This window comes from Podarcis cretensis (genome assembly GCF_951804945.1).
Source record: "Podarcis cretensis genome assembly, chromosome: 2".
NCBI classification, from domain to species: Eukaryota; Metazoa; Chordata; class Lepidosauria; order Squamata; family Lacertidae; genus Podarcis; species Podarcis cretensis.
In genome coordinates this window covers 115,781,652-115,803,512 of record NC_137171.1, presented here as the reverse complement: position 1 = coordinate 115,803,512, position 21,861 = coordinate 115,781,652, and the positions used below count along the sequence as shown (strand labels likewise).

The 21,861-nt window shown below is 48.5% G+C and overlaps 1 protein-coding gene and 1 long non-coding RNA gene across 3 annotated transcripts; both read left to right on the top strand.

Moving 5' to 3' along the window:
* The first annotated feature begins 25 nt into the window (after positions 1-25).
* On the top strand, positions 26-20,247 carry LOC307206342 (uncharacterized protein). 2 transcript variants are annotated; one of them, XM_079959545.1, is made up of 5 exons: positions 26-121; positions 729-1,259; positions 7,247-7,353; positions 14,203-14,329; positions 16,907-20,247. In XM_079959545.1, the coding sequence occupies exons 1-5, from the start codon at positions 73-75 to the stop codon at positions 18,898-18,900; spliced, it is 2,808 nt and encodes a 935-aa protein (XP_079815671.1). In that variant the 5' UTR covers positions 26-72; the 3' UTR covers positions 18,901-20,247. The 2 variants fall into 2 exon arrangements, with proteins under 2 accessions (XP_079815671.1, XP_079815672.1); XM_079959546.1 differs by lacking the exons at positions 26-121; positions 7,247-7,353 and having other exon boundaries at positions 1,044-1,259; positions 16,907-20,246.
* Positions 1,658-5,655, top strand: LOC307209280. Its single transcript, XR_013835506.1, has 2 exons — positions 1,658-2,179; positions 5,282-5,655. It is a non-coding gene; the product is annotated as an uncharacterized lncRNA (long non-coding RNA).
* Positions 20,248-21,861: the final 1,614 nt, after the last annotated feature.

Below are 21,861 nucleotides of genomic sequence, written 5' to 3'. Positions count from 1 at the left end.
GAATGCCTCTCTCATGTGATTCACAGTCAGCCAATCACATGAGAGCTACTGCCAGAGGAGGGAAAAAAACCCATGTTAGAAGTACACAGTACAGTGGTACCTTGGGTTACAGACCCTTCAGGTTACAGACTCTGCTAACCCAGAAATATTACCTCGGGTTAAGAACTTTGCTTCAGGATGAGAACAGAAATTGTGCTCCGGTGGCGGAGCGGCAGCAGGAAGCCCCATTAGCTATAATAATAATAATTTTTTATTTATACCCCGCCCATCTGGCTGGGTCTCCCCAGCCACCCTGGGCGGCTTCCAACAAAGTACAGTGGTCTGTTAAACATTAAAAGCTTCCCTAAACGGGTACCTCAGTGGTTCCCTAAAGTGGTACCTCAGGTTAAGAAAGTTTCATGTTAAGAACGGACCTCCAGAATGAATTAAGTTCTTAACCAGAGGTACCACTGTAATTTAACATAAGTAAACATTCCCATTTCAGGGAATTAAATCATTATCTTTAACAAGGGATGACAGGAATTGGAGTCTAGCGCCGTCTGCAGGCCCACAGTTTCCCTACCCCTGGTTTAAACCCATACCGATGGGTCTGCCATTCTCCTTATAGCTCATTGCCCAGAACTGGCCACAGCACACATGTTGCGGTCAGACTTGTGTGGGGATATAATGGAAGTGAGCACTCGGTCACAGCATAATTTTGTGTCGTTCTTCTCTGTGTGTTCCAGCAGAACATGAGCAAAAGGGGGCTGATGCAGGGAAGAAAGAGTACAGGTGCTCTTGCTGTGAGAAAGTCTTCACCTGGAGATCCCACCTTGCCAGGCACGAGAGGACCCACATGGGAGAGAAACTCTATTGCCGTGCCGTCTGCAAGAAGAGCTTTGGCCAAGCGTCGCACCTCGTCATCCACGAGAGAACCCACACAGGAGAGAAACCTTATAAATGTACCGCATGTGGGAAAACCTTCATCCAGAGCTCGGCGCTTCTCAGGCACATGGTGCACCACACAAGCGAAAGAGGCCATAAGTGTCCGCACTGTGGGAAAAGCTTCAGGCGGAGGTCACAGCTTGTTAGGCACATGCCTAACCACATAGGCGAGAAACCATACAAATGTGCAGCTTGTGGGGAAACCTTTGTCCAGAGCTCAGCCTTTTTTAGGCACATGATGCGTCACACTGAGGAAAATGGCTTCCAGTGTTCGCACTGTGGGAAAAGCTTCCAGTGGAGATCACACCTTGTTAGGCACATGCCCATGCACACAGGTGAGAAACTCTACAAATGTTCGTGGTGCGAGAAAACCTTCACACAACTGTCCGCCCTCCCTATACATGAGAGAATCCACACGGGGGGAAAGCCATATTCATGCTCCACCTGTGGGAAAGAGTTCATTGCTAGAGCTCACCTTGTTGTACATGAGAGAAGCCATACAGGGAAGAAACCCTATAGTTGCTCCTCCTGCAGGAGAGGCTTCAGCAGCACATCATGCCTTGCTAAACATCAGAGAATCCACACGGGCGAGAAGCCGTATAAATGTTCTCTCTGCGGGAAATGCTTTGGCCACACGTCGTCTCTCACCAAACATCAGAGAAGCCACACCAGGGAGAAGCCGTACTGATGCTCAGACTGTGGGAAAAGTTTTGTCGACAGCTCAAAGCCCACGCAGAGGAGAGGCCCTACAAATGCGCCGTCTGCGGGGAAAGTTTCAGAGAGAGCTACCACCTTATTAGACACGAGAGGAACCACGCAGGAGACAGGCCCTATCCGTGCTCAATCTGTGGGAAAAGCTATGTTAACAAATGGCGCTGCAGTACGCACGAGAGAACCCACACAGGAGAGAAACCGTATCAGTGTGCGGTCTGTGGAAGAAGCTTCAGCGATCAATCCAATCTTCTTAATCATCCGAGAATCCAAGCTGAAGCGAAACTGTATAGATGTGATATCTGTGGGAAATACTTGAGTCGGCGAGAGCACCTTCTTAATCATTATAGAACCCACACTGGGGAAAAACCCTACAAATGTCTGGACTGTGACAAGAGCTTCATTCAACGAATTCAGCTTCTTGTTCATGAGAGAACCCACCACAGAGGAGAGATTAAATGAAATGTCAAGCCTCTTCCGCAACTAGGTCTGTGATACCTCAAGAACTTCCCCCCCCTGCCCAAACTTTAAGACCAGCCTCAGAGTTCTTGCATTTTACCCTGCCTTTGTGGGAGGCAGGTGCAAGAGACAGGGCGTTTTTAGTGGTGGCACTCAGGGCCAGCTCCAGAGGGTGGCAAGATTGGGCTTCTGCTAGGCCCCAGGACTAGAGGTCCCTCTGTGCTTAACAAGTCTATTATTTCTACTTTGCGCAGAGTATCCAAAAAGAACAGAACTCCCAGTTTGTATGTCCTTTCTCTCCAGATGAGGTGGGGAGCTCTGTTGAATTTGCAGTGTCCCGTGCACAGCGGAATGATGAGGAGTACGTGCCACATACTCTATATTACTTTATTTACACTTCAAAGCTGGTAGGTTACAGAAAAACATCTTGCCTCTGCCGGAGCAGAGAAAGCATCCTCTCTCCTCTAAAGCACGGAGAGAACTGTGAAAAACAGGAAACCAGTGTACGTCACATCCAGTCTCCTTTCCCGTGAGAAACTCCAACAGCACAGACTGTGGAATGTAAACACCCGTCTCGTGACAAGCACTTCGCTGCACAGTGAAGAGAGCAGAAACCAACAAGCTCCTGGGGGGTGTCGTTCTGAGGACACGCCCCCCCAAATCCTGGAGCCAGCACTGGTGGCACTGAAAACGTGGCAATCCACAGTTCTTCCTCTCCTGTTTATTACGTGTGTTTTCATAGAATTGTAGAGTTGGAAGGGATCCCGGGGTCATCTAGTCCAACCCCCTCCAATGTAGGAATCTCAGCTAAAGTATCCATGACAGGTGGTCATCCAACCTCTGCTTAAAAACCCCTTAATGCTCCAGTTGTTTAAAGCATAATTAAATATCTAATGACCTACTACTTTTCTGGTACCAAACTGGCGTAATGGTTAGAGTCTTGGACTAGGACCAGGGAGACCAGGGTTTGAATCCCCGCTCAGCCATGAAGCTCACTGGGTGACCGCGGTCCAGTCACCGTCTCTTAGCTTAACCTAACTCACAGGGTTGTTGTGAGGGTAAAATGGGGAGGAGGAACTCCTTGGAAGATAAAAGTGGTAGAGGTAGATAATTTATTACGGTCAAAGACCAGCTCACATAACATAACACAGTGTTTCCCAACCTTGGGTCTCCAGCTGTTTTTGGACTACAACTCCCATCATCCTTAGCTAGCAAGACCAGTAGCCAGGAATAATGGGAACTGTGGTCTGAAAACAGCTGGAGACACCAGGTTGGGAAACACTGACATAACACAATAAAAACAGTGTTCATAAAGATAAAATATACAATCGGAGCAGATTGCAGTAACAGCACATGAGTTAAAATTGAGATATATACATACACCCGTACAACTGAGATTTGGGCTACCATAAAAAATTGACCCTGGGGCGCCCCAAAGGGCGACTTCAGCATTTCCCTAGTAAGCTATTTTATTCTAGAGGATGATCTGTGCCTACAAATCTGGGCGCAGAATCTGGCTACCAGCCAGGTCGTCTTATGATCTGTGCCTAAGAGGAGAGAATTAAGTTTAGACTCTTCAGCAAAGGGTCAGTGGTGTCTCTATGAATCTCAAAATAAAAAGGACATCTGTCAGAGCTGCCTCTAGGTCCCAGCTCACAGAGGACCAACGCTAGGCTGTAGTAATGTACAAAAGTCTTTATTGAAGTTCAGTTTCCATTTCAAAGCCACAGCGTGCAGCCCTACGTCTTAAACCCTAGATCGGCGAAGTCCCATCTGAGTCTCCTCCCCTATGACACCAGTTTAAGATCCTAGCCCTGCTCCACCTTTTACGCTGCTCTCTCCTCCTCTGGGTCCTCCTGCCCGCTGGGGCATTGCCCTTTCTGGACTCTTCCGAAGCTGAGTCGCTTAGCTTCTCCCCCTCCCTCCGGCGGGCTTTAGGACCCGGTTCCCAATCCTCATTCTCTGCTGTCCTGCGCTCCTGTACACTTGAACTTGCCTCTCGCGCCAGCCCAGTGACCTTTCTCCTAACCGTTACAGTACTTCGGTCACTGCTTCCCTCTTCCGGGACACTGGCCGGATCTGACCTCTCCTCCGTTGTCCGACTTTCTGATGGAGGCGTGGTCAGCCCTGCCTTATCTTCTCTCCCTGGTGGGGAATGCACTGGCCCCGATCCTTGGGACTCTTCCCCCCCACTCTGCTCTGGTGGGGAAGCTGGTCCTGATTTCCAGCTACTGCTCTGGGAGTCCCTGCTGCCCCCTTGCTCCTGGGGCATTCCCCTTGGGAACCCCCTACCCCTGGCCACTGGCGCCCCCTTCTGTGAATCTTCCGATTCGCTGGAGAGGCTCATGGAATCCCTCGGTCCACTGTCCTCTTCTCCTACGCTCCCCTCGGATTCTTCCCCTTCGCTCTCCATCTCCTCTCTTCCCTGTGCCTCTGCTCCTGAGCCCCTGACATCTAAAAAAATATATGTTCAAGGCTTCCTATTTCCCATAATGGGCAGGTGCAAAGTTTCTGTGCATATAGGACCCTTCTATAGGAGCCTTCTGGAGCCGGTGAGGGCAAGGCCGAGCTTCTAGCAAGAGTGAAAGCCCTTGCGTTTCTGGATGTGAGGAAATAGAGATACACTGCTATAAAGGTGGTATATACCGGTAACTGAAATAGATAGTAACAGGGTAGCAAAAGGCAAGCGCTTGTAACCTTGTTTTTCCAAAGTTATCCAGACTGTTTGGATTTGCCACCTACAAGAATGGTTTCCCCTCAGTTAGCTTCAAAATATGTTTCAATTTCCACTTGCACCAGGTAAAAACCAGCAGAACACAGCTTTACTCTGAGGCAACATTAAGAAGCACTTAGTGCTTGGGATACTGTATAATTGCTGTAATAATAAAATAAGGGCATGGACTGTATGAGGTTAGCCAGAGACCTTTTTTCTTCTTTATTATTTTTAAACCCAGGCAAGGTGGATATTCTAAAATAAAGAATGCTTACCAAAGGATAACGAAACGAAACAAAAACGTTAGTGAAATCTGTGGTGGTTCTGCATGGCCCAGAGCGCTGCCACTGCTCAGAATGTGTATTTTTCAAACTTTGGCTTGTGCAAATCATAGAATAGCAATGCAGGGATCTCGGTTACAGCATCGCTGACAGATGGCCATCCAACCTCTGTTTGGAAACCTCCAAGGGGCAGTGTCATGGCTGAAGGGTTGAGGTTTTAGACAATGCCATACTCGATGGGTAGGGGAGCAAGTGATGCGAGCCTCTCATCCACCATGGTAGATCGCTAGTCTATTTGATGAGCTTTGACTCTGAGAAGCTCTGATCATCCCTGGCAACAGAATCTCAACATAACAGGACCTCTCCCTGGCCATGACGAAGTAACCAGTTTACACACTTGTGTGTGAAGCAGAATAGATGCTAATTTGAACATTATGCTATTGTTTTGAAGCAGGGGTTCCCAAAGCAGGCGGTATCGCTGAATCAAGTCCATCAGTTTTGTTGAATTTATTAAATACTTGAATTTGGATTTGGAATAAATGTGCAATTAATTGTTGCTGCTGTGAATTTTATTGTGCTTTTATTTGTCTTCCTTAGTGGGCCGTACAAACCGCTATTCTTAACAACGCTTTTTATACGGTTGGGGTGAGGTGGGGACCAATGGGAACAAGTTTATAGAAGCGGGGGTTCAAAAAAGTTTGGGAGCCAACTCTACGATTCTCTGATTCCATAAATGCAAATAAAATTTGGACTTCCAACTGCAGGTTGTATCGAGGGTGCATCTCCTAATCCACAGTACACACCCCTTAGCGGTGGTATGGCCCTATAGAAAATATTGTGTTTTATTTTGGCACATTCTTGTGACAAATCCCAATACAGGAGTTGTGGTTTTCTCTTGCAGCAACTGATCAAGACATTTTGATGCCTGAGCTGAAGCAGGAAGGGGTGCCCTCCCCACCATCACCCACTTTAAGGAGCACAGTATCCAAACTGGTCGTGCCATTATAGCTTCTGAGGCTGAGACGGGGTGGGTGGGAACTGTAGTACAAAATGAAGGCACAAGGTTGGCAGGTGTCACTCCGACTAGGGGTTGGGCTTGTCTTGCATCATGCAAGCAAAGCTCGGAATAGTCCATTGTAGAGTCGGAAAGGACCCCAACAATCATAGCTTATGATCAGCAATGGTGGGAACTGTAACACAGTGAGATCTGGAATCTCAGTAGTAGTAATAATAATAAATAATAATACATTTTATTTATACCCCGCCCTCCCCAGCCAAGACCGGGCTCAGGGCGGCTAACACCAAGTATAAAACAATTGATTAAAATACAACTTAAAAACAAGATTAAAGTACAACATTAAAATGCAGCCTCATTTCAGTAGAAACTCAAATCAAAAACTTTTGGGGGGTGAAAACATCAAATCTTCACCAAGGCCAGCTATCCAGTAGTAGTAGTAGTAGTAATAATAATAATAATTTATTATTTATACCCCGCCCACTCAGCGGCTTCCAACAAAAGATTAAAAATACATCAGTCATTAAAAACTTCGCTAAACAGGGCTGCCTTCAGATGTCTTGTTAATGTGAGATAGTTGTTCAGTGGTTTTCCATCACTGGGTCTCTGCCTTTTTAAGGTCAAAGCAAGTTGCCGGGGCAACCCAGTCAGACAGGTGGCGAAGAAGAAGAAGAAGAAGAAGAAGAAGAAGAAGAAGAAGAAGAAGAAGAAGAAGAGAAAGAAGAGGAAGAAGAAATAATAATTCCCCTGAGCGGAGTCGCTCAGGCCACAAATCTCCCCCACTGTGACTGCCCTATTCAAACTACAGCAATGATTTCCAAATTTCCATTTACCCATGCAAATTTGTATTTGCAAATCTGTGCCCTCTTTTGTCCTTCTCTTTCCTCCCATTTGGGGTGTGTGTGTGTTGCTGAATTTCCTCTTTGGCGATGCACAAATGCGGCCGCGCCCCCCCCCCCTCGCTCCCCCGAACGCAACATCACAAAAGGCAAGTGTGGGCAAAGTAAGGGCACAAGAGGCTCTTCGCCGGTTGCGAGCGCGCATGCTCGTGCCAGGAGCGTGGGGGCACGTCCCTGTATCATAATAAGAGTTAGGAAAATTTTTCTCTCTCCTCTCTCCCCCCCCCCGCCCCCTGATTTGCAGTTTATTCAGTCTATCTGGCCTGTCTTCGTCGTCGTCTCTGTGACCTCTCCAAAAGGGGACCCCCGTTTGGCTTGAGCTGCTCGGAATTGCGCCGCAAACACCGCGATGTAAGGTACAGGCTCCCCAAGCAAAAGCCCCTTTTGCGCCCAGCTCTCAGCTGCCTGGGAAACTCGGGGGTGCATCAATGGAACAAGCTCCTTTCTGCAACTGTAAAACCCTCCCTATAGTGAAATTTGGAAAAGACCAGGGCAAAATATATTTTAGGAGCCAGACTGAGGGTGGGGGGGGGGGGGAGCCGTTCACATTCCTAAGGACTAGCGGCTAGGCTTCAAGTTCATCCCATTTCAGTATCAGCTTTTCTTTTTCTTGTCTGGCATTCCTCTCCCCCCCGTTCCTTGTTTCCCCAGCTAGATTTAGGGGACAGAGGAAACCAGACCTCTCCAATTGCACCCAAGGGGTGCAATCTGACACCTCGATTTTTAAAACTATTCCTTCCTTAGGCTCCCGCACAATGTAGTTCTCCTTTGGGTAGGTCCTTTGGTCCTTAAAGGGGCATTGGACTGCATTTCCCATCAGGCCTCCCTCCCTCCCTCTCTCTCTTTCTCTCTCTCTTTCTTTCTTTCTCTCTCTCCAACCCACCCCTCCGTGGTGCCGCAGGATTGTTGTAGGAATTTGCAAACTTCCTTTGTAACTTACCCCATCGTTCTGATTGGCGGAGCCAGCAGTCCCCGCCTCTCTAGGTGTGCAACGCGGCAAAAAATAAATAAATATGAAAGTTGTGGTGCCTGAAGGTAGCCCTGAAATCCCAATTCTCTCATGTTAGGACAATCAGACCTTTTAAGCTGAGATCTTCCCCAGTTTGCCTCTGTATGCTGAAATTGCTTTAAATATGTTTTTATTGTTTTATCGTTTGTTTGCCACCCTGGGCTCATCAGGGAGGAAGGGTGGTATATATAAGTTTAATAAATCGTAGAAGTGGTGGAGTTGATAGAGGGTTTCTGCAGTCTTTCGTTGCACTGTTAAAGGCCATGGCTCTGTGGTGAAGCACAGGGCATCTCCCTGTGCTTCTTGTGGCATCTATGATTCTACACCTTGGAGGTCCCAAGTCGCAAGGTGGTTAGGTTGGTCTCAACTAGGGCCAGGGCCTTTTCAGTACTGGCCCCGACTTGGTGGAACGCTCTGTCACAAGAGACTAGGGCCCTGCGGGACTTGACATCTTTCCGCAGGGCCTGCAAGACAGAGCTGTTCCACCTGGCCTTTGGTTTGGACTCAGTGTGACCCTTATGTTTCCCTCCCCTTATGGTTTGGATCTATGGGCTACTTTTAAAATGAGGCTGAATTTTAAATTATATTTTAACCTGTATTTTAAATTGGGGTTTTGTGTTGGGTATTTTTTTTTGTAATTTTACTGGTGTTAGCCGCCCTGAGCCCGGCTCTGGCCGGGGAAGGCGAGATATAAATAAAAATTTATTATTATTATTATTCACCTAGGAAGGACAGGGGAAAGACTGAATCATAGAATTGTAGAGATGGAAGGGCCCCATCACCCAGGCCTAGCTAAAGGTAAAGGTAAAGGTACCCCTGCCCGTACGGGCCAGTCTTGACAGACTCTGGGGTTGTGCGCCCATCTCACTTAAGAGGCCAGGGGCCAGCGCTGTCCGGAGACACTTCCGGGTCACGTGGCCAGCGTGACATCGCTGCTCTGGCGAGCCAGAGCCGCACACGGAAACGCCGTTTACCTTCCCGCTGGTAAGCGGTCCCTATTTATCTACTTGCACCCGGAGGTGCTTTCGAACTGCTAGGTTGGCAGGCGCTGGGACCGAGCAGCGGGAGCGCACCCCGCCGCAGGGATTCGAACCGCCGACCTTTCGATCGGCAAGTCCTAGGCGCTGAGGCTTTAACCCACAGCGCCACCTGCGTCCCTAAAGGTAAAGGTACCCCTGCCCGTACGGGCCAGTCTTGACAGACTCTGGGGTTGTGCGCCCATCTCACTTAAGAGGCCAGGGGCCAGCGCTGTCCGGAGACACTTCCGGGTCACGTGGCCAGCGTGACATCGCTGCTCTGGCGAGCCAGAGCCGCACACGGAAACGCCGTTTACCTTCCCGCTGGTAAGCGGTCCCTATTTATCTACTTGCACCCGGAGGTGCTTTCGAACTGCTAGGTTGGCAGGCGCTGGGACCGAGCAGCGGGAGCGCACCCCGCCGCAGGGATTCGAACCGCCGACCTTTCGATCGGCAAGCCCTAGGCGCTGAGGCTTTAACCCACAGCGCCACCTGCGTCCCCAGGCCTAGCTAGGTAGATAAAAAAAAAAACATGACATTGGATAAGGCAGGCTTCTGATCTTCCAGCTGATTTGTAAAAAATAAGGCACAGAGATTAAGTTTCCTTTGAATCTCCTCCCCCAAACAATGCTTCATTTTGCTTTATGGTGAGAGCAGCCCAGACTCCAGGACTTCAATAAATCATGAAAAGTCTCAGTGGGAGGTTCTCGGATGTGCACAAACCACTGGGTCATTACCATATATTGGAGGAAAAACAGCTTTTTATGAATGGCAGGCTCCAGTCCTGTACACACATTAACACATATATACTGCTTGTTATTTTAAGTATAGTAAGCCTGCAATTTACGTTACGTTTCAGGGATCAGGCTTGGGGGTTTCAAGCACATAAAACAAGGTCCAGTCTTCTGGGTCAGGAAAAGCCTGGGCAAAAAGCTAAGTCCTTGCAATATATCCCAAGTAACTGTTAATTATTTAACTCTAAGTTTGCATGCATTTGATTGCACCACACCATAGCCTGCTTCACAAACTATGGCTTACTGTAAACTAGAAAGTGTGGTGTTCATCTTTTAGTGAGGTGCGGTAGGGTTCAACAGAATCATAGAATTGTAGACTTGGAAGGGACCTCGAGAGCCATCTTAGCCCAACCCCAACCCCCCCCCCCCGCCCTTATTATAGTTGCTGGATTAGCACTTTTAGGATTTTTTTTTCATTGCATTTTTCCTGTGTAAATTTTTTTAATCGATTATCAAGTTCTGTATTTTGTAGATCTGTAAGTCGCTTTGAGCCATCTTGTGGAAAGTGATCAATAAATATAATTAATAATAATAATAAAACAAGCTAAGGTAATGCTTCTGAATCTTTTCACACTAGGGAATGTACAGGTCATGTTTGTGTTTCCTATATGTATCTGGCTGACCCCTGTGGAACAGAACGCAGGACTGGGACTCTCCTGGTGCAATGCTGCAGCAGTCCCCTATTCTTTGCTCCTACAATCTGGTAATTCAGAGATATACTGTCACTGGCCCTGGAGGCTCCATTTGGCTTCTTCTAGTAGCACTGAGCCTCTTGGGCTTCCCGATCAGAAGGTCGGTGGTTCAAATACCCGCAACGGGATGAGCTCCCGTTGCTCGGTCCCAGCTCCTGCCAACCTAGCAGTTCGAAAGCACATCAAAGTGCAAGTAGATAAATAGGTACCGCTCTGGCAGGAAGGTAAATGGCGTTTCCATGCACTGCTCTGCTTTCGGTGTTCTGTTGCGCCATAAGTGACTTGGTCATGCTGGCCACATGACCCGGAAAAACTGTCTGTGGACAAACGCCGGCTCCCTCAGCCAGTAAAGCGAGATGAGCGGCGCAACCCCAGAGTCGTCTGCGACTGGACATAACTGTCAGGGGCCCTTTACCTTTACAGTGGTACCTCGGGTTAAGTACTGAATTCGTTTCGGAGGTCCATTCTTAACCTGAAACTGTTCTTAACCTGAAGCACCACTTTAGCTAATGGGGCCTCCAGCTGCCGCCATGCCGCCGGAGCATGATTTCTGTTCTCATCCTGAAGCAAAGTTCTTAACCCGAGGTACTATTTCTGGATTTGCGGAGTCTGTAACCTGAAGCGCATGTAACCCGAGGTACCACTGTACTAGCTAGCTGCTGACAGACCTGGCCTCCAGCCTTTCAAACATTTCCTGGTCCCGTTGATAAGGCAATGCCTCCTTTCTCATTCTGAACTTGGGTGAGGGTCTGCTGCAGTTTTGCGCATCAGCTTCCGATTCCTCACCCGCAACACCCTCCGCTCCTGTTAGGCTGCCGTCCTAGATGCAGACAAGGGTTGCGCTGGTCGGCTGAGAAGGCGGTGGGTTGTTGGGGGGGGGGAGAAGTCATTGGGGCCGCCACAAATCACGTTTCTTGGCTGTTGGATGACCAGATGGTCCCCAGCTCCTGCCTGGGGACCGAGGAGAGGGGAGGAGTTTGCCCTCCGGAATCCTTTCTGCTCAGTCCGGCGGGGTTGAGCTTCCTATAGGGACAGAGGCAGAGCAAAGAGACAACAGATCTCCGGGAGGGGAAAGAAACCCCTCGATTCCCGAACTTATTTTGCATCCAGACTGGCGCGCGCTCTCCAGGACGCAGTGAGTGGATCTGGGCTGGATCAGTACTTTAGATGTGGGTGAGAAAGAAAGAAAGGCGAAGGAAGAGGAGGAGTTTGTTTTGTTTTGCCGTGGGAACAGAGGGTGCCAGCATGGAGCAAGGCAGCGAGAAGGGACTTGGGTAGGTGGGCAGGGAAATGGGAGAGCGGGATCCTCGGCCTTCCGATTCCCAGCGACTCCATTGCGCCGGAGACGGGGCGCTCTTTCCGGCGCTGCGCAGGGACCACGTGCAACCCAGCCAGCGGGGCGCGTTCAGGGTGATGCCCTCTGCCTTTCTTTGGCTGCCAACCCATTTAAAGCACCCCCCCCCCAGAATCCCGAGAGGTGTCCCTCACATAGTACAGTTCCCAGCATCTCATCCCATGGTTCTTTGTTTGGTGGGTGGCATGCGCTTTAAACGGACGGTGGGTGTGCACAGTCTTTGTGGGTCAAGGCGGAAGAGGGCTGCGGATGGATGGATAGCTGGGCGGTCCTTGCTGGGCACGTTTGGTCCTGATGATCTCGAAGTGGGATGTGAGCTGTTTGTTGTTTCTGTTTACTAATGGAGAGACCGCCTTACGCCTTACATGGGGTCACTGAATTCTACGGGAGAGAAGTTCTGAAAATAGCAGAAGCAACTGGGAGCAGGGTTCCCACTGTGGCTGCTTCTGTTTTGGGGGAACACCCCTGGAGATGACAGGTGCCAACTATTTGTAGTTTCTGGAAACGATCGGAGACATTTTTGTCTCGACAAGCTTTCGCAGCTAGATATAGATATGGATATATATGGTCTCTGCCTTGGGTGTTTATTTGTCTTCTTTTTAAACCTATTTTAGGTTGCTTTAATTATATGCTTGGGCGCTGTGGGTTAAAGCCTCAGTGCCTAGGGCTTGCCGATCGAAAGGTTGGCGGTTCGAATCCCTGCGGCGGGGTGCGCTCCCGCTGCTCGGTCCCAGCGCCTGCCAACCTAGCAGTTCGAAAGCACCTCCGGGTGCAAGTAGATAAATAGGGACCGCTTACCAGCGGGAAGGTAAACGGCGTTTCCGTGTGCGGCTCTGGCTCGCAGCAATGTCACGCTGGCCACGTGACCCGGAAGTGTCTCCGGACAGCGCTGGCCCCTGGCCTCTTAAGTGAGATGGGCGCACAACCCCAGAGTCTGTCAAGACTGGCCCGTACGGGCAGGGGTACCTTTACCTTTACCTTTTTGAGTTAGTGTAATGAAATAGGCTGAGTCAGGAACAGTTAGGGTCTAGGCAGACAAGTAAACACCTGAGAGGTGGTTAGTGAGTAAGAGCAGGTAGTGAAAGTTATAGGTCTAGATAGGCACTCCATGAATGTAATTGACTGATACTGTTCGTGAAACCGCACACTTGTTAAACTGCAATAAATAAACAAAAGCTTATGTTTCAATTTAACCCTGACTGGACTCAGTATTGTCCCAGGCAGGGCCTGGGTGGTGGCAGCAAGAAATAAAATAGTGGCACAGGGATCAATAGACAGTGAAACAATTCAATCTACCTTGGATCTGGGCTGTTTTCACACACTACATACCCCCACCCTGTAGAATTCTATCAGTTATATTTTATCCGCAAAAGCAGATTTCTGGAACCAAGTGGCTTTTTCTGTGCAGCCTGAGCAGTCACCACTAAGAAAAAGATACTTTCCCAAAAAGACCTGAAGCTTTTCTACTGGGATTGATTGGAAAGGAAAGCAGAAAAAAAGAGAAAAACCTCTTTTTATATGCTACAACAGCAGCCAGAAATATATTAGCTCAGAATTGGAAAACAGACATAGTACAGAATATAATGGACTGGCAGGTTAAAATGATGGACTACGCAGAACTAGCCAGACTATCCAGAAAATTAAGAGATCAGGATGAGCAGAAGTTTCAAGAAAATTGGAGTAAATATTTGATGTATATAAGAAACAATTGTAAATCTTTGAAGACACTGGTAGGGTTGGAATAACTCTTACAGCGTGTAGTTGATAATATGATATATAAAGTACGTGACATTAGAATTTTATTTGATACTTACCAAAGAAATGGAGGGAACTCAGAGGCATGATAGAGCCTAAGTTAAATATGTAACCTATATACGGTATGTGTATTTTATGAATGTATGTATGTTTACTGAAAATCAATAAAAAATTAATTTGCAAAAAAAGAAAAGAAAAAGAGGTCAGAATAGGCCAATATATATGTGGACTGTCCCTGGATCTAGAGGTTTTTCTTCTTTAAGTTCTCAACGCTGTAGAGCCCTAGGTCAAGGTTGTCATCTGAACTAGCCAGATGTTTAACTGGGAATCAATCACAATCCGTCCATCATTTGGAAAATAAGACTTTAGCACCGTCTTGCCCCATAATGGCAACTGGACATTCCGTTTTGGCGACCTCAACCTTGGAGCCATTTGGCGCCCAGCTTATATATCTGAGTTTCTAACGCTGTGTAGGTGTGGTGCTTGGTGTGAGCTAGACCCCATTTTAACCCTGCATGCAAAGCTGGTTGAAAATCAGGCGTTGCACAAAGCCTGACCGGACAGCAATGTTGTCTTTCAGATGCCAGTGAATTTCAAAGAGGTTGCGGTGCATTTCCCCGGCGATCAAGGGCCTCTGCTGGATCCAGATCAAAGAATCCTGCACAACAGCATCATGCCGGAGAACGATGGGAATGTGGCCTTTCTGGGTAAAGAGCCCTTCATCCTTTCTCAGTAGATATCTGGGTAGTCTTAGATGTGTAATTACTTCTGTTTGCAACGTTCAGTGCTGTGTGTGTGGACGCTTAGGGCAGCCAAAATGGCATTGCCTGCAAACAAGATGGAGCTATTGGCAGGCTCAGGGGACACCCAAGACCTGCAGAGAAAATGGCATTGGGGGTAGGTAAACTGAGGAGGGGACCCCAAAACAACCCAGTAAGAATGCTTATTGTTTGAGGTGGGGGTGGGGACATCGCGGGTGGGCGGGGCCAGAGGCAAAGGTGGACTCAGCAATAGATGTAAATTTTGCCTTTGTGCCATAGGCACAAAGTCCCACACCCCACCCTTGTCTTCTAGCCAGGCAGGCAAGAGGCGTTATCAGAGTTTAAGGACACAAAATGCTTGATTCATAGAATCATAGAATCATAGAGTTGGAAGAGACCACAAGGGCCATCGAGTCCAACCCCCTGCCAAGCAGGAAACACCATCAGAGCACTCCTGACATATGGTTGTCAAGCCTCTGCTTAAAGACCTCCAAAGAAGGAGACTCCACCACACACCTTGGCAGCAAATTCCACTGTCAAACAGCTCTTACTGTCAGGAGGTTCTTCCTAATGTTTAGGTGGAATCTTTTTTCTTGTAGTTTGGAACCATTGCTCCGTGTCCGCTTCTCTGGAGCAGCAGAAAACAATCTTTCTCCCTCCTCTATGTGACATCCTTTTATATATTTGAACATGGCTATCATATCACCCCTTAACCTCCTCTTCTCCAGGCTAAACATGCCCAGCTCCCTTAGCCGTTCTTCATAAGGCATCGTTTCCAGGCCTTTGACCATTTTGGTTGCCCTCCTCTGGACACGTTCCAGTTTGTCAGTGTCCTTCTTGAACTGTGGTGTCCAGAACTGGACACAGTACTCCAGGTGAGGTCTGACCAGAGCAGAATACAGTGGCACTATTACTTCCCTTGATCTAGATGCTATACTCCTATTGATGCAGCCCAGAATTGCATTGGCTTTTTTAGCTGCCGCGTCATGAGTGTGTGAAGGGAGGGGAAGTTGCTGGGGAGGGTCCTGAGGGCCAGATAGAAAGGCTTGGAGGGCCACATTTGATCTCTGGAGGCCCAGGGTTCCCCATCCCCTAGATACATCTTGCCTTCTGTAATCATAGGAACACAGGTGTCAAATGTCACTTTTCTAGATTTATTTTATATTTTTATAATGATGTTCCAGCCTTGTTTTCTCATAAGAGACTATGAAACTACAGTGGTACCTTGGGTTACATACACTTCTGGTTACATACGCTTCAGGTTACACACTCCGCTAACCCAGAAATAGTGCTTCAGGTTAAGAACTGAAATCGTGCTTTGGTGGCGCGGCGGCAGCAGGAGGCCCCATTAGCTAAAGTGGTGCTTCAGGTTAAGAACAGTTTCAGGTTAAGAACGGATCTCCAGAACGAATTAAGTACTTAACCTGAGGTGCCACTGTAGTTAGGTACTTGGTCAGTGCTAAGCTATAATGTGGTCTAAGGCACCTGTGTTATCACAGAAGTATCCATGGGGCATTTCATGCCTCTTACTTAAAACCCAGCGCATGAAATGTGCCTTGCAGTAGCAGCCAGCACTCTTTGGGAAGCAAGCCAGGACAGTTTATGAACAGAAGGTGCTAAACAGCCCAACTAGGAGTTGCCTGGGTGACTCAGAAAGTGATCTGTGCCATTCTATGTGTATTTACTTGGATCTAACTCCCACTGAGTTCACTGAGGCTTATTCCCAGCGAAGTATGGGGTGTGTGTGTGATTGCAGCCTTATTGTGACATGAGCTTTCGAAAGCCACAGCAGTATCCTCCCGACTCATTTCTGCTGTCCTCTTCTTTTAATTTGATTTTATTGGCTTCCTACTACAAAAGCAATTACAAAACATTTGCGAAACGTTTTGCTAACTTTAGGCAAAGTACAATTTTTAGAAAAAGAAGAACCGGATCTCGAGAGAGTATAATACAAATGGTGTGTTTTTGTCAGCCCATAATAATAGGATGAGGGACATGGGTGGTGCTGTGGGTTAAACCACAGAGCCTAGGACTTGCCGATCAGAAGGTCGGCGGTTCAAATCCCCCGACGGGGTGAGCTCCCGTTCCTCGGTCCCTGCTCCTGCCAACCTAGCAGTTCAAAAGCACGTCAAAGTGCAAGTAGATAAATAGGTACTGCTCCGGCAGGAAGGTAAACGGTGTTTCCGTGCGCTGCTCTGGTTTGCCAGAAGCGGCTTAGTCATGCTGGCCACATGACCTGGAAGCTGAACTCCCTCGGTCAGTAAAGCGAGATGAGCGCTGCAACCCCAGATTGGCCATGACTGGACCTAATGGTCAGGGGTCCCTTTACCCTTTTTAATAATAGGATAGACAGGTTGGATCAGGCAAATAGTTTTGATTTAAGTTTTCGCCAGTAAGTGAAATACGTTTGTTTACTTTTGGAGACATTCCACTAGTTATAAACCATTCAGTTATTTCCCCCCAAAATCTCCTGACTCATTTCTGAATAAGCATCAGGTCATGATTATCTGTTTCTTCCAACAGGTGATGGGCAGGCAGATGCGAACGAAGAGGATATGCAGATGCAAAGTTCTGAGCAAGACAAACCAACGGGGCCATCACCGGGATTAGCAGGACAAGCAGTTTCCCAGTGCCTTGAGAGAAGAGAGACGGTGCTAAATCATCACAGGGCTGAGAGGCAGCTGGACCACCACCTATCAAGGAGAATGGCTAGTGCCATTCCTAGTGGGGGTGGCCCCCAGGATCTCCGCAAAGGCCCAGCACGGAAGCGAAAACGCAGGTCTCAGGGCCCAAGGACGTGCAATGAATGTGGGAAGACTTTCGCTCAGGCCTCGAACCTTCTGGCACATAAAAGAATCCACACAGGCGAGAAGCCATATAAATGTGTGCACTGTGGGAAAAGCTTCACCGAGCGGTCCAATCGTAACAGGCACCAGAGGACGCATTCCGGAGAGAAACCGTATCAGTGTGTCGACTGCGGGAAAAGTTTTAGCTTCCGATCGGACCTTATTAGACACGGGATTACCCATACAGGAGAGAGACCATATAAATGTTCGGACTGTGGGAAAAGCTTCAGTCACGCCTCCACTCTGATTAGACATGAGAATATCCATACAGGAGAAAAGCCCTATTCCTGTGCAGACTGTGGGAAAAGCTTCACGCAGAGCTCATCCCTTCTAGCACATAAGAGACTCCACACAGGAGAGACGCCCTTCCTGTGCCCCGTTTGCGGGGAGAGCTTTAACTGGAAGTCGCACCTTGTCACACATAAGAGAACCCACACAGGGGAGAGACCCTACAAGTGTGCAAAGTGTGGGAAGAGCTTCATCGAGAAGTCGAAACTGAATAGACACCAGAGAACCCATCTGGAAAAAGAACTTTACGAATGCGCAGAGTGTGGGAGGATTTTTAGCATCCGTTCCAACCTCCTTCGGCACGAGAGCGCCCACAGAGGAGAGAAGTCGTTTACGTGCTTCAGCTGTGGGAAAAGCTTCAATCAGTCATCAAAGCTGATGAGGCACGAGAGGATCCACACGGGAGAGAAACCCTACTCCTGCGCCGACTGCGGGAAAAGTTTCAGCCAGACCTCTGAGCTCCTCCGACACGAGAGGATCCACACGGGAGAGAAGCCATATAAATGCGTCATCTGTGGGAAGTGCTTCAACCGGAGGTCACACCTGAACACCCACGGGGCGACCCATGTCGGAGGCCAGCCTTACAAATGGCCAGGTAACGGAGCGAGCTACGAAAACGGTTCCCTCCTTGTGGCAAACGTGAATCCGCCTGAACAGTTCTATGTGGGGAACCAGTCCTATAAATGCTTAGAGGGCGAGAAGGACTATGGTTGTGGCTCCCTCCTCGTCGCAGGCATGAATTCGCATGGGCAAGCACATATAGAAGGCCAGCTGTACGAATGGCCAAACACGGAGACCAGCTACAGTCACTGCTCCCTTCTCATTACAAGCGTCAGTCCACAAGAAGGAATCCATGCGCAGGAACAGACATACAGGTGTGCGGACAACGACACGAGCTGCAGCCGCGGTGGCCCGTTTTATCTAACCGGCGCGAATGTCCATGAGGGGATCGTTGCGGGAGGTCAAGCATATAAATGCCGGAGTGGCAACGATGAAAGCCACAGGGGTCCCTCGCTCCTTACAACGGACGCGGGCAACCAGAGAGAAGAGAAGGTGTTTAAGTGTTCTGAGTGCGGGAAGTGCTTTAACTGGAAGTCGCACTTTGTTAGGCACAAGAGAATCCATACGGGAGAAAAGCCGTACTGCTGTCCGGACTGTGGGAAAAGCTTCAATCGGAGGTCGCACCTTGTCAGACATGGGAGGACTCACGCAGGACTGAGGCCGTACGCTCAGGCTGAGGAGGAAACTTTGGTTCAGAGTCTCGTCATCTCGAACCCAAGTGAATCTGCGCTTGAGGGAAACAGTATAAACACACAGCCTTCTCACGCTGTATTACAGACCGGCGAAGTCATGCGGGAGACAAACCTTATGAATATTCTGTGACATACCTTATTGCACATTAAAGAACCCAGACAGGGAGGAAACCTATGGCGGGGGGACTTCCCATTGTGCATCATTTGTTGCTAGACACAGGATACACACACAGGGGAAACTATTGCTTAGTTTACACCAAGGGTGGAAGAGATGGTTAAGGTGTTCCTAGACTGGTAGCACTTAAGTTGCCCAGGAGAGGACCATATGATTGTTTGAGCATCTGGCTGTGTGATTGACTCCAGCACATGCACACCCTATGTAAATGCGGCACTATACTGCACAAGCATGTGTGATCTTTGCGTACAGTGGTACCTTGGGTTACATATGCTTCAGGTTACATACGCTTCAAGTTAAAGACAGGTGGCGCTGTGGGTTAAACCACAGAGCCTAGGGCTTGCTGATCAGAAGGTCGGCGGTTCGAATCCCCGTGACGGGGAGAGCTCCCGTTGCTGGGTCCCTGCTCCTGCCAACCTAGCAGTTCGAAAGCATGTCAAGTGCAAGTAGATAAATAGGTACCGCTCTGGCGGAAAGGTAAACGGCATTTCCGTGCGCTGCTCTGGTTTGCCAGAAGCGGCTTAGTCATGCTGGCCACATGACCCGGAAGCTGTACATCGGCTCCCTTGGCCAATAAAGTGAGATGAGCGCCGCAACCCCAGAGTCAGCCACGACTGGACCTAACGGTCAGGGGTCCTTTTACCTTTAAGTTAGGACTGTCCATCAGTTTCAATAGGTCTGTGTCAAGTAGGACTGGCACTGATTACAACCCATAATAATATACCTACTGTGTTAAAAGCCTTTCTGGATACCAGGCGGATAATGCGTGAACTGACCTGTGCGGTTCAGGGATAGAGAATCTGCAGCCTTCTGAATGTTCAGTTATATCCACAAACATTCTTATAAATCATTTCACTTTTATTTACATAAATCCCTTTGCATTAGGCACATTCACACATTACATTGAACCACTAACCGGACAGTTGCTAAACTGTTTCCCTCCCCCACCCCAGACAGCTAATAATATTGTGAAATGGGGAATAATGGGTATGGAAAATGGTATTTTTATGCCCATTTCCATCTATTATTCTTGCAGTATTTCTGTTCGCTCTGCCAAGGACATCAAAATGCTGCTTGTAGTTTGCTTCTTTTGTAGTGTTAATGATTTTCTGCATTCCTTTCTAAACCTGCCTCTAGAATTGTATTGAAATATATTGTCTTCCAAGAAAGCAATTCTTTCACCACACAAGTCTGGACTCTGTGAGCTGATCTGTAATACAGGGCATTAAAGAGGGGTTTGGGTTTTTCCCCCTGACAATTTTTATTAAACTTGTTTTAGATGAATATTTTAGATTTGTCCTGTGTATTTCTACAAAAGCATGACTTTTATTTATCACCATAATCAAAGCACTTCACATTCGGGTAGGTCAGTAGTTAGCAGACCTATAAACATGTATGCAGTGACACCTCTCTCCTTTCAACTACTTTTTTTAAAAAAAAACACACTACAATCTTTCTGTACATGCCCTGCGCCCTCTGTTTTTGTCTTCACAACCGCCCTGAGAGGTAGGCCACGTTTAGAGGACATGACTGGCTTGAGGTTGAATCCTGACAAGACAGAAGTACTGTTTTGGGGGGATGGGGTGGGCAGGTGTGGAGGACTCCCGGTCCTGAATGGAGTAACTGTGCCCCCAAAAGACCAAGTGCGCAACCTGGGAGTCATTTTGGACTCACAGCTGTCCGTGGAGGCACAGGTCAGTTCTATGTCCAGGGCAGATGTCTGCCATCTCCATCTGGTATGCAGGCTGAGACCCTACCTGCCTGCAGACTGTCTCGCCAGAGCGGTACATGCTCTGGTTATCTCCTGCTTGGACTACTGCAATGCGCTCTACGTGGGGCTACCTTTGAAGGTGACCCGGAAACTACAACTAGACTGGTGACTGGGAGTGGTCACCGAGACCGTATAACACTGGTCCTGAAAGACCTACATTGGCTCCCAGTATGCTTCCGAGCACAATTCAAAGTGTTGGTGCTGACCTTTAAAGCCCTAAACGGCCTTGGCTCAGTATACCTGAAGGAGCATCTCCACCCTCGTTGAGGTCCAATGCCGAGGGCTTTCTGACGGTTCCCTCACTACAAGAATTGAAGTTACAGGGAACCAGGCAGAGGGCCTTCTCGATAGTGGCACCAACCCCGTGGAACTACCTCCCATCAGATGTCAAAGAACTATCAGACTTTTAGAAGACATCTGACGGCAGCCCTGTTTAGGGAAGTTTTTAATGTTTGGTGTTCTATCGTGTTTTTAATATTCTGTTGGAAGCCTCCCAGAGTGGCTGGGGAAACCGAGCCAGATAGGCAGGGTATAAATAATAAATTATTACAATAATATTATTACTATAAGAGCAGCCAGCAAACTTTGTGGCAGAGCAACGATTTGAACCAGTGCTCACCCCAATACCCCTTCTGCTCTATTTGAAGTTGGAACTGGGGTAATGTAGAACAGATGCTACTCCTGTTTCTCCTCCGTATTCAAAAGCGAGTTCACAAGGGCACGTTTAGTGCTCGGCGACCCACCAATGAGCCCCTATATCGCCTCTAACCAAGCAGCTACGGCAGGTACTCGAGTCCTACCCGCGCCTGCATTTGACACCGGGGACAACTTTTCACCAGCGAGGAAAGCGCGGCCACAACAATCGATCACGCACACGCGTGTGCACAAACACACGTGCACACGTGCCCGCATCTCCCCCACCCTTGCAATTTTTAGCCCTGTCAGGTTGTTAACAGGACACCCTGCAGGCGATCCTCCTCTGCTCGCCAAAAACAGGACCCTCTTTGTCCTCGCCCACGTTGTGGAGTAGAGAGGCTCCAGGAGAATCTGCTTCTAAGTGAGGGCAAGAGAAGGGGGCGCGAGAGGGGCGGGGAAAGGCTTCGGTTGCTGCTACTGAGCATGCGCACACTCCCTTTGAGCATGCT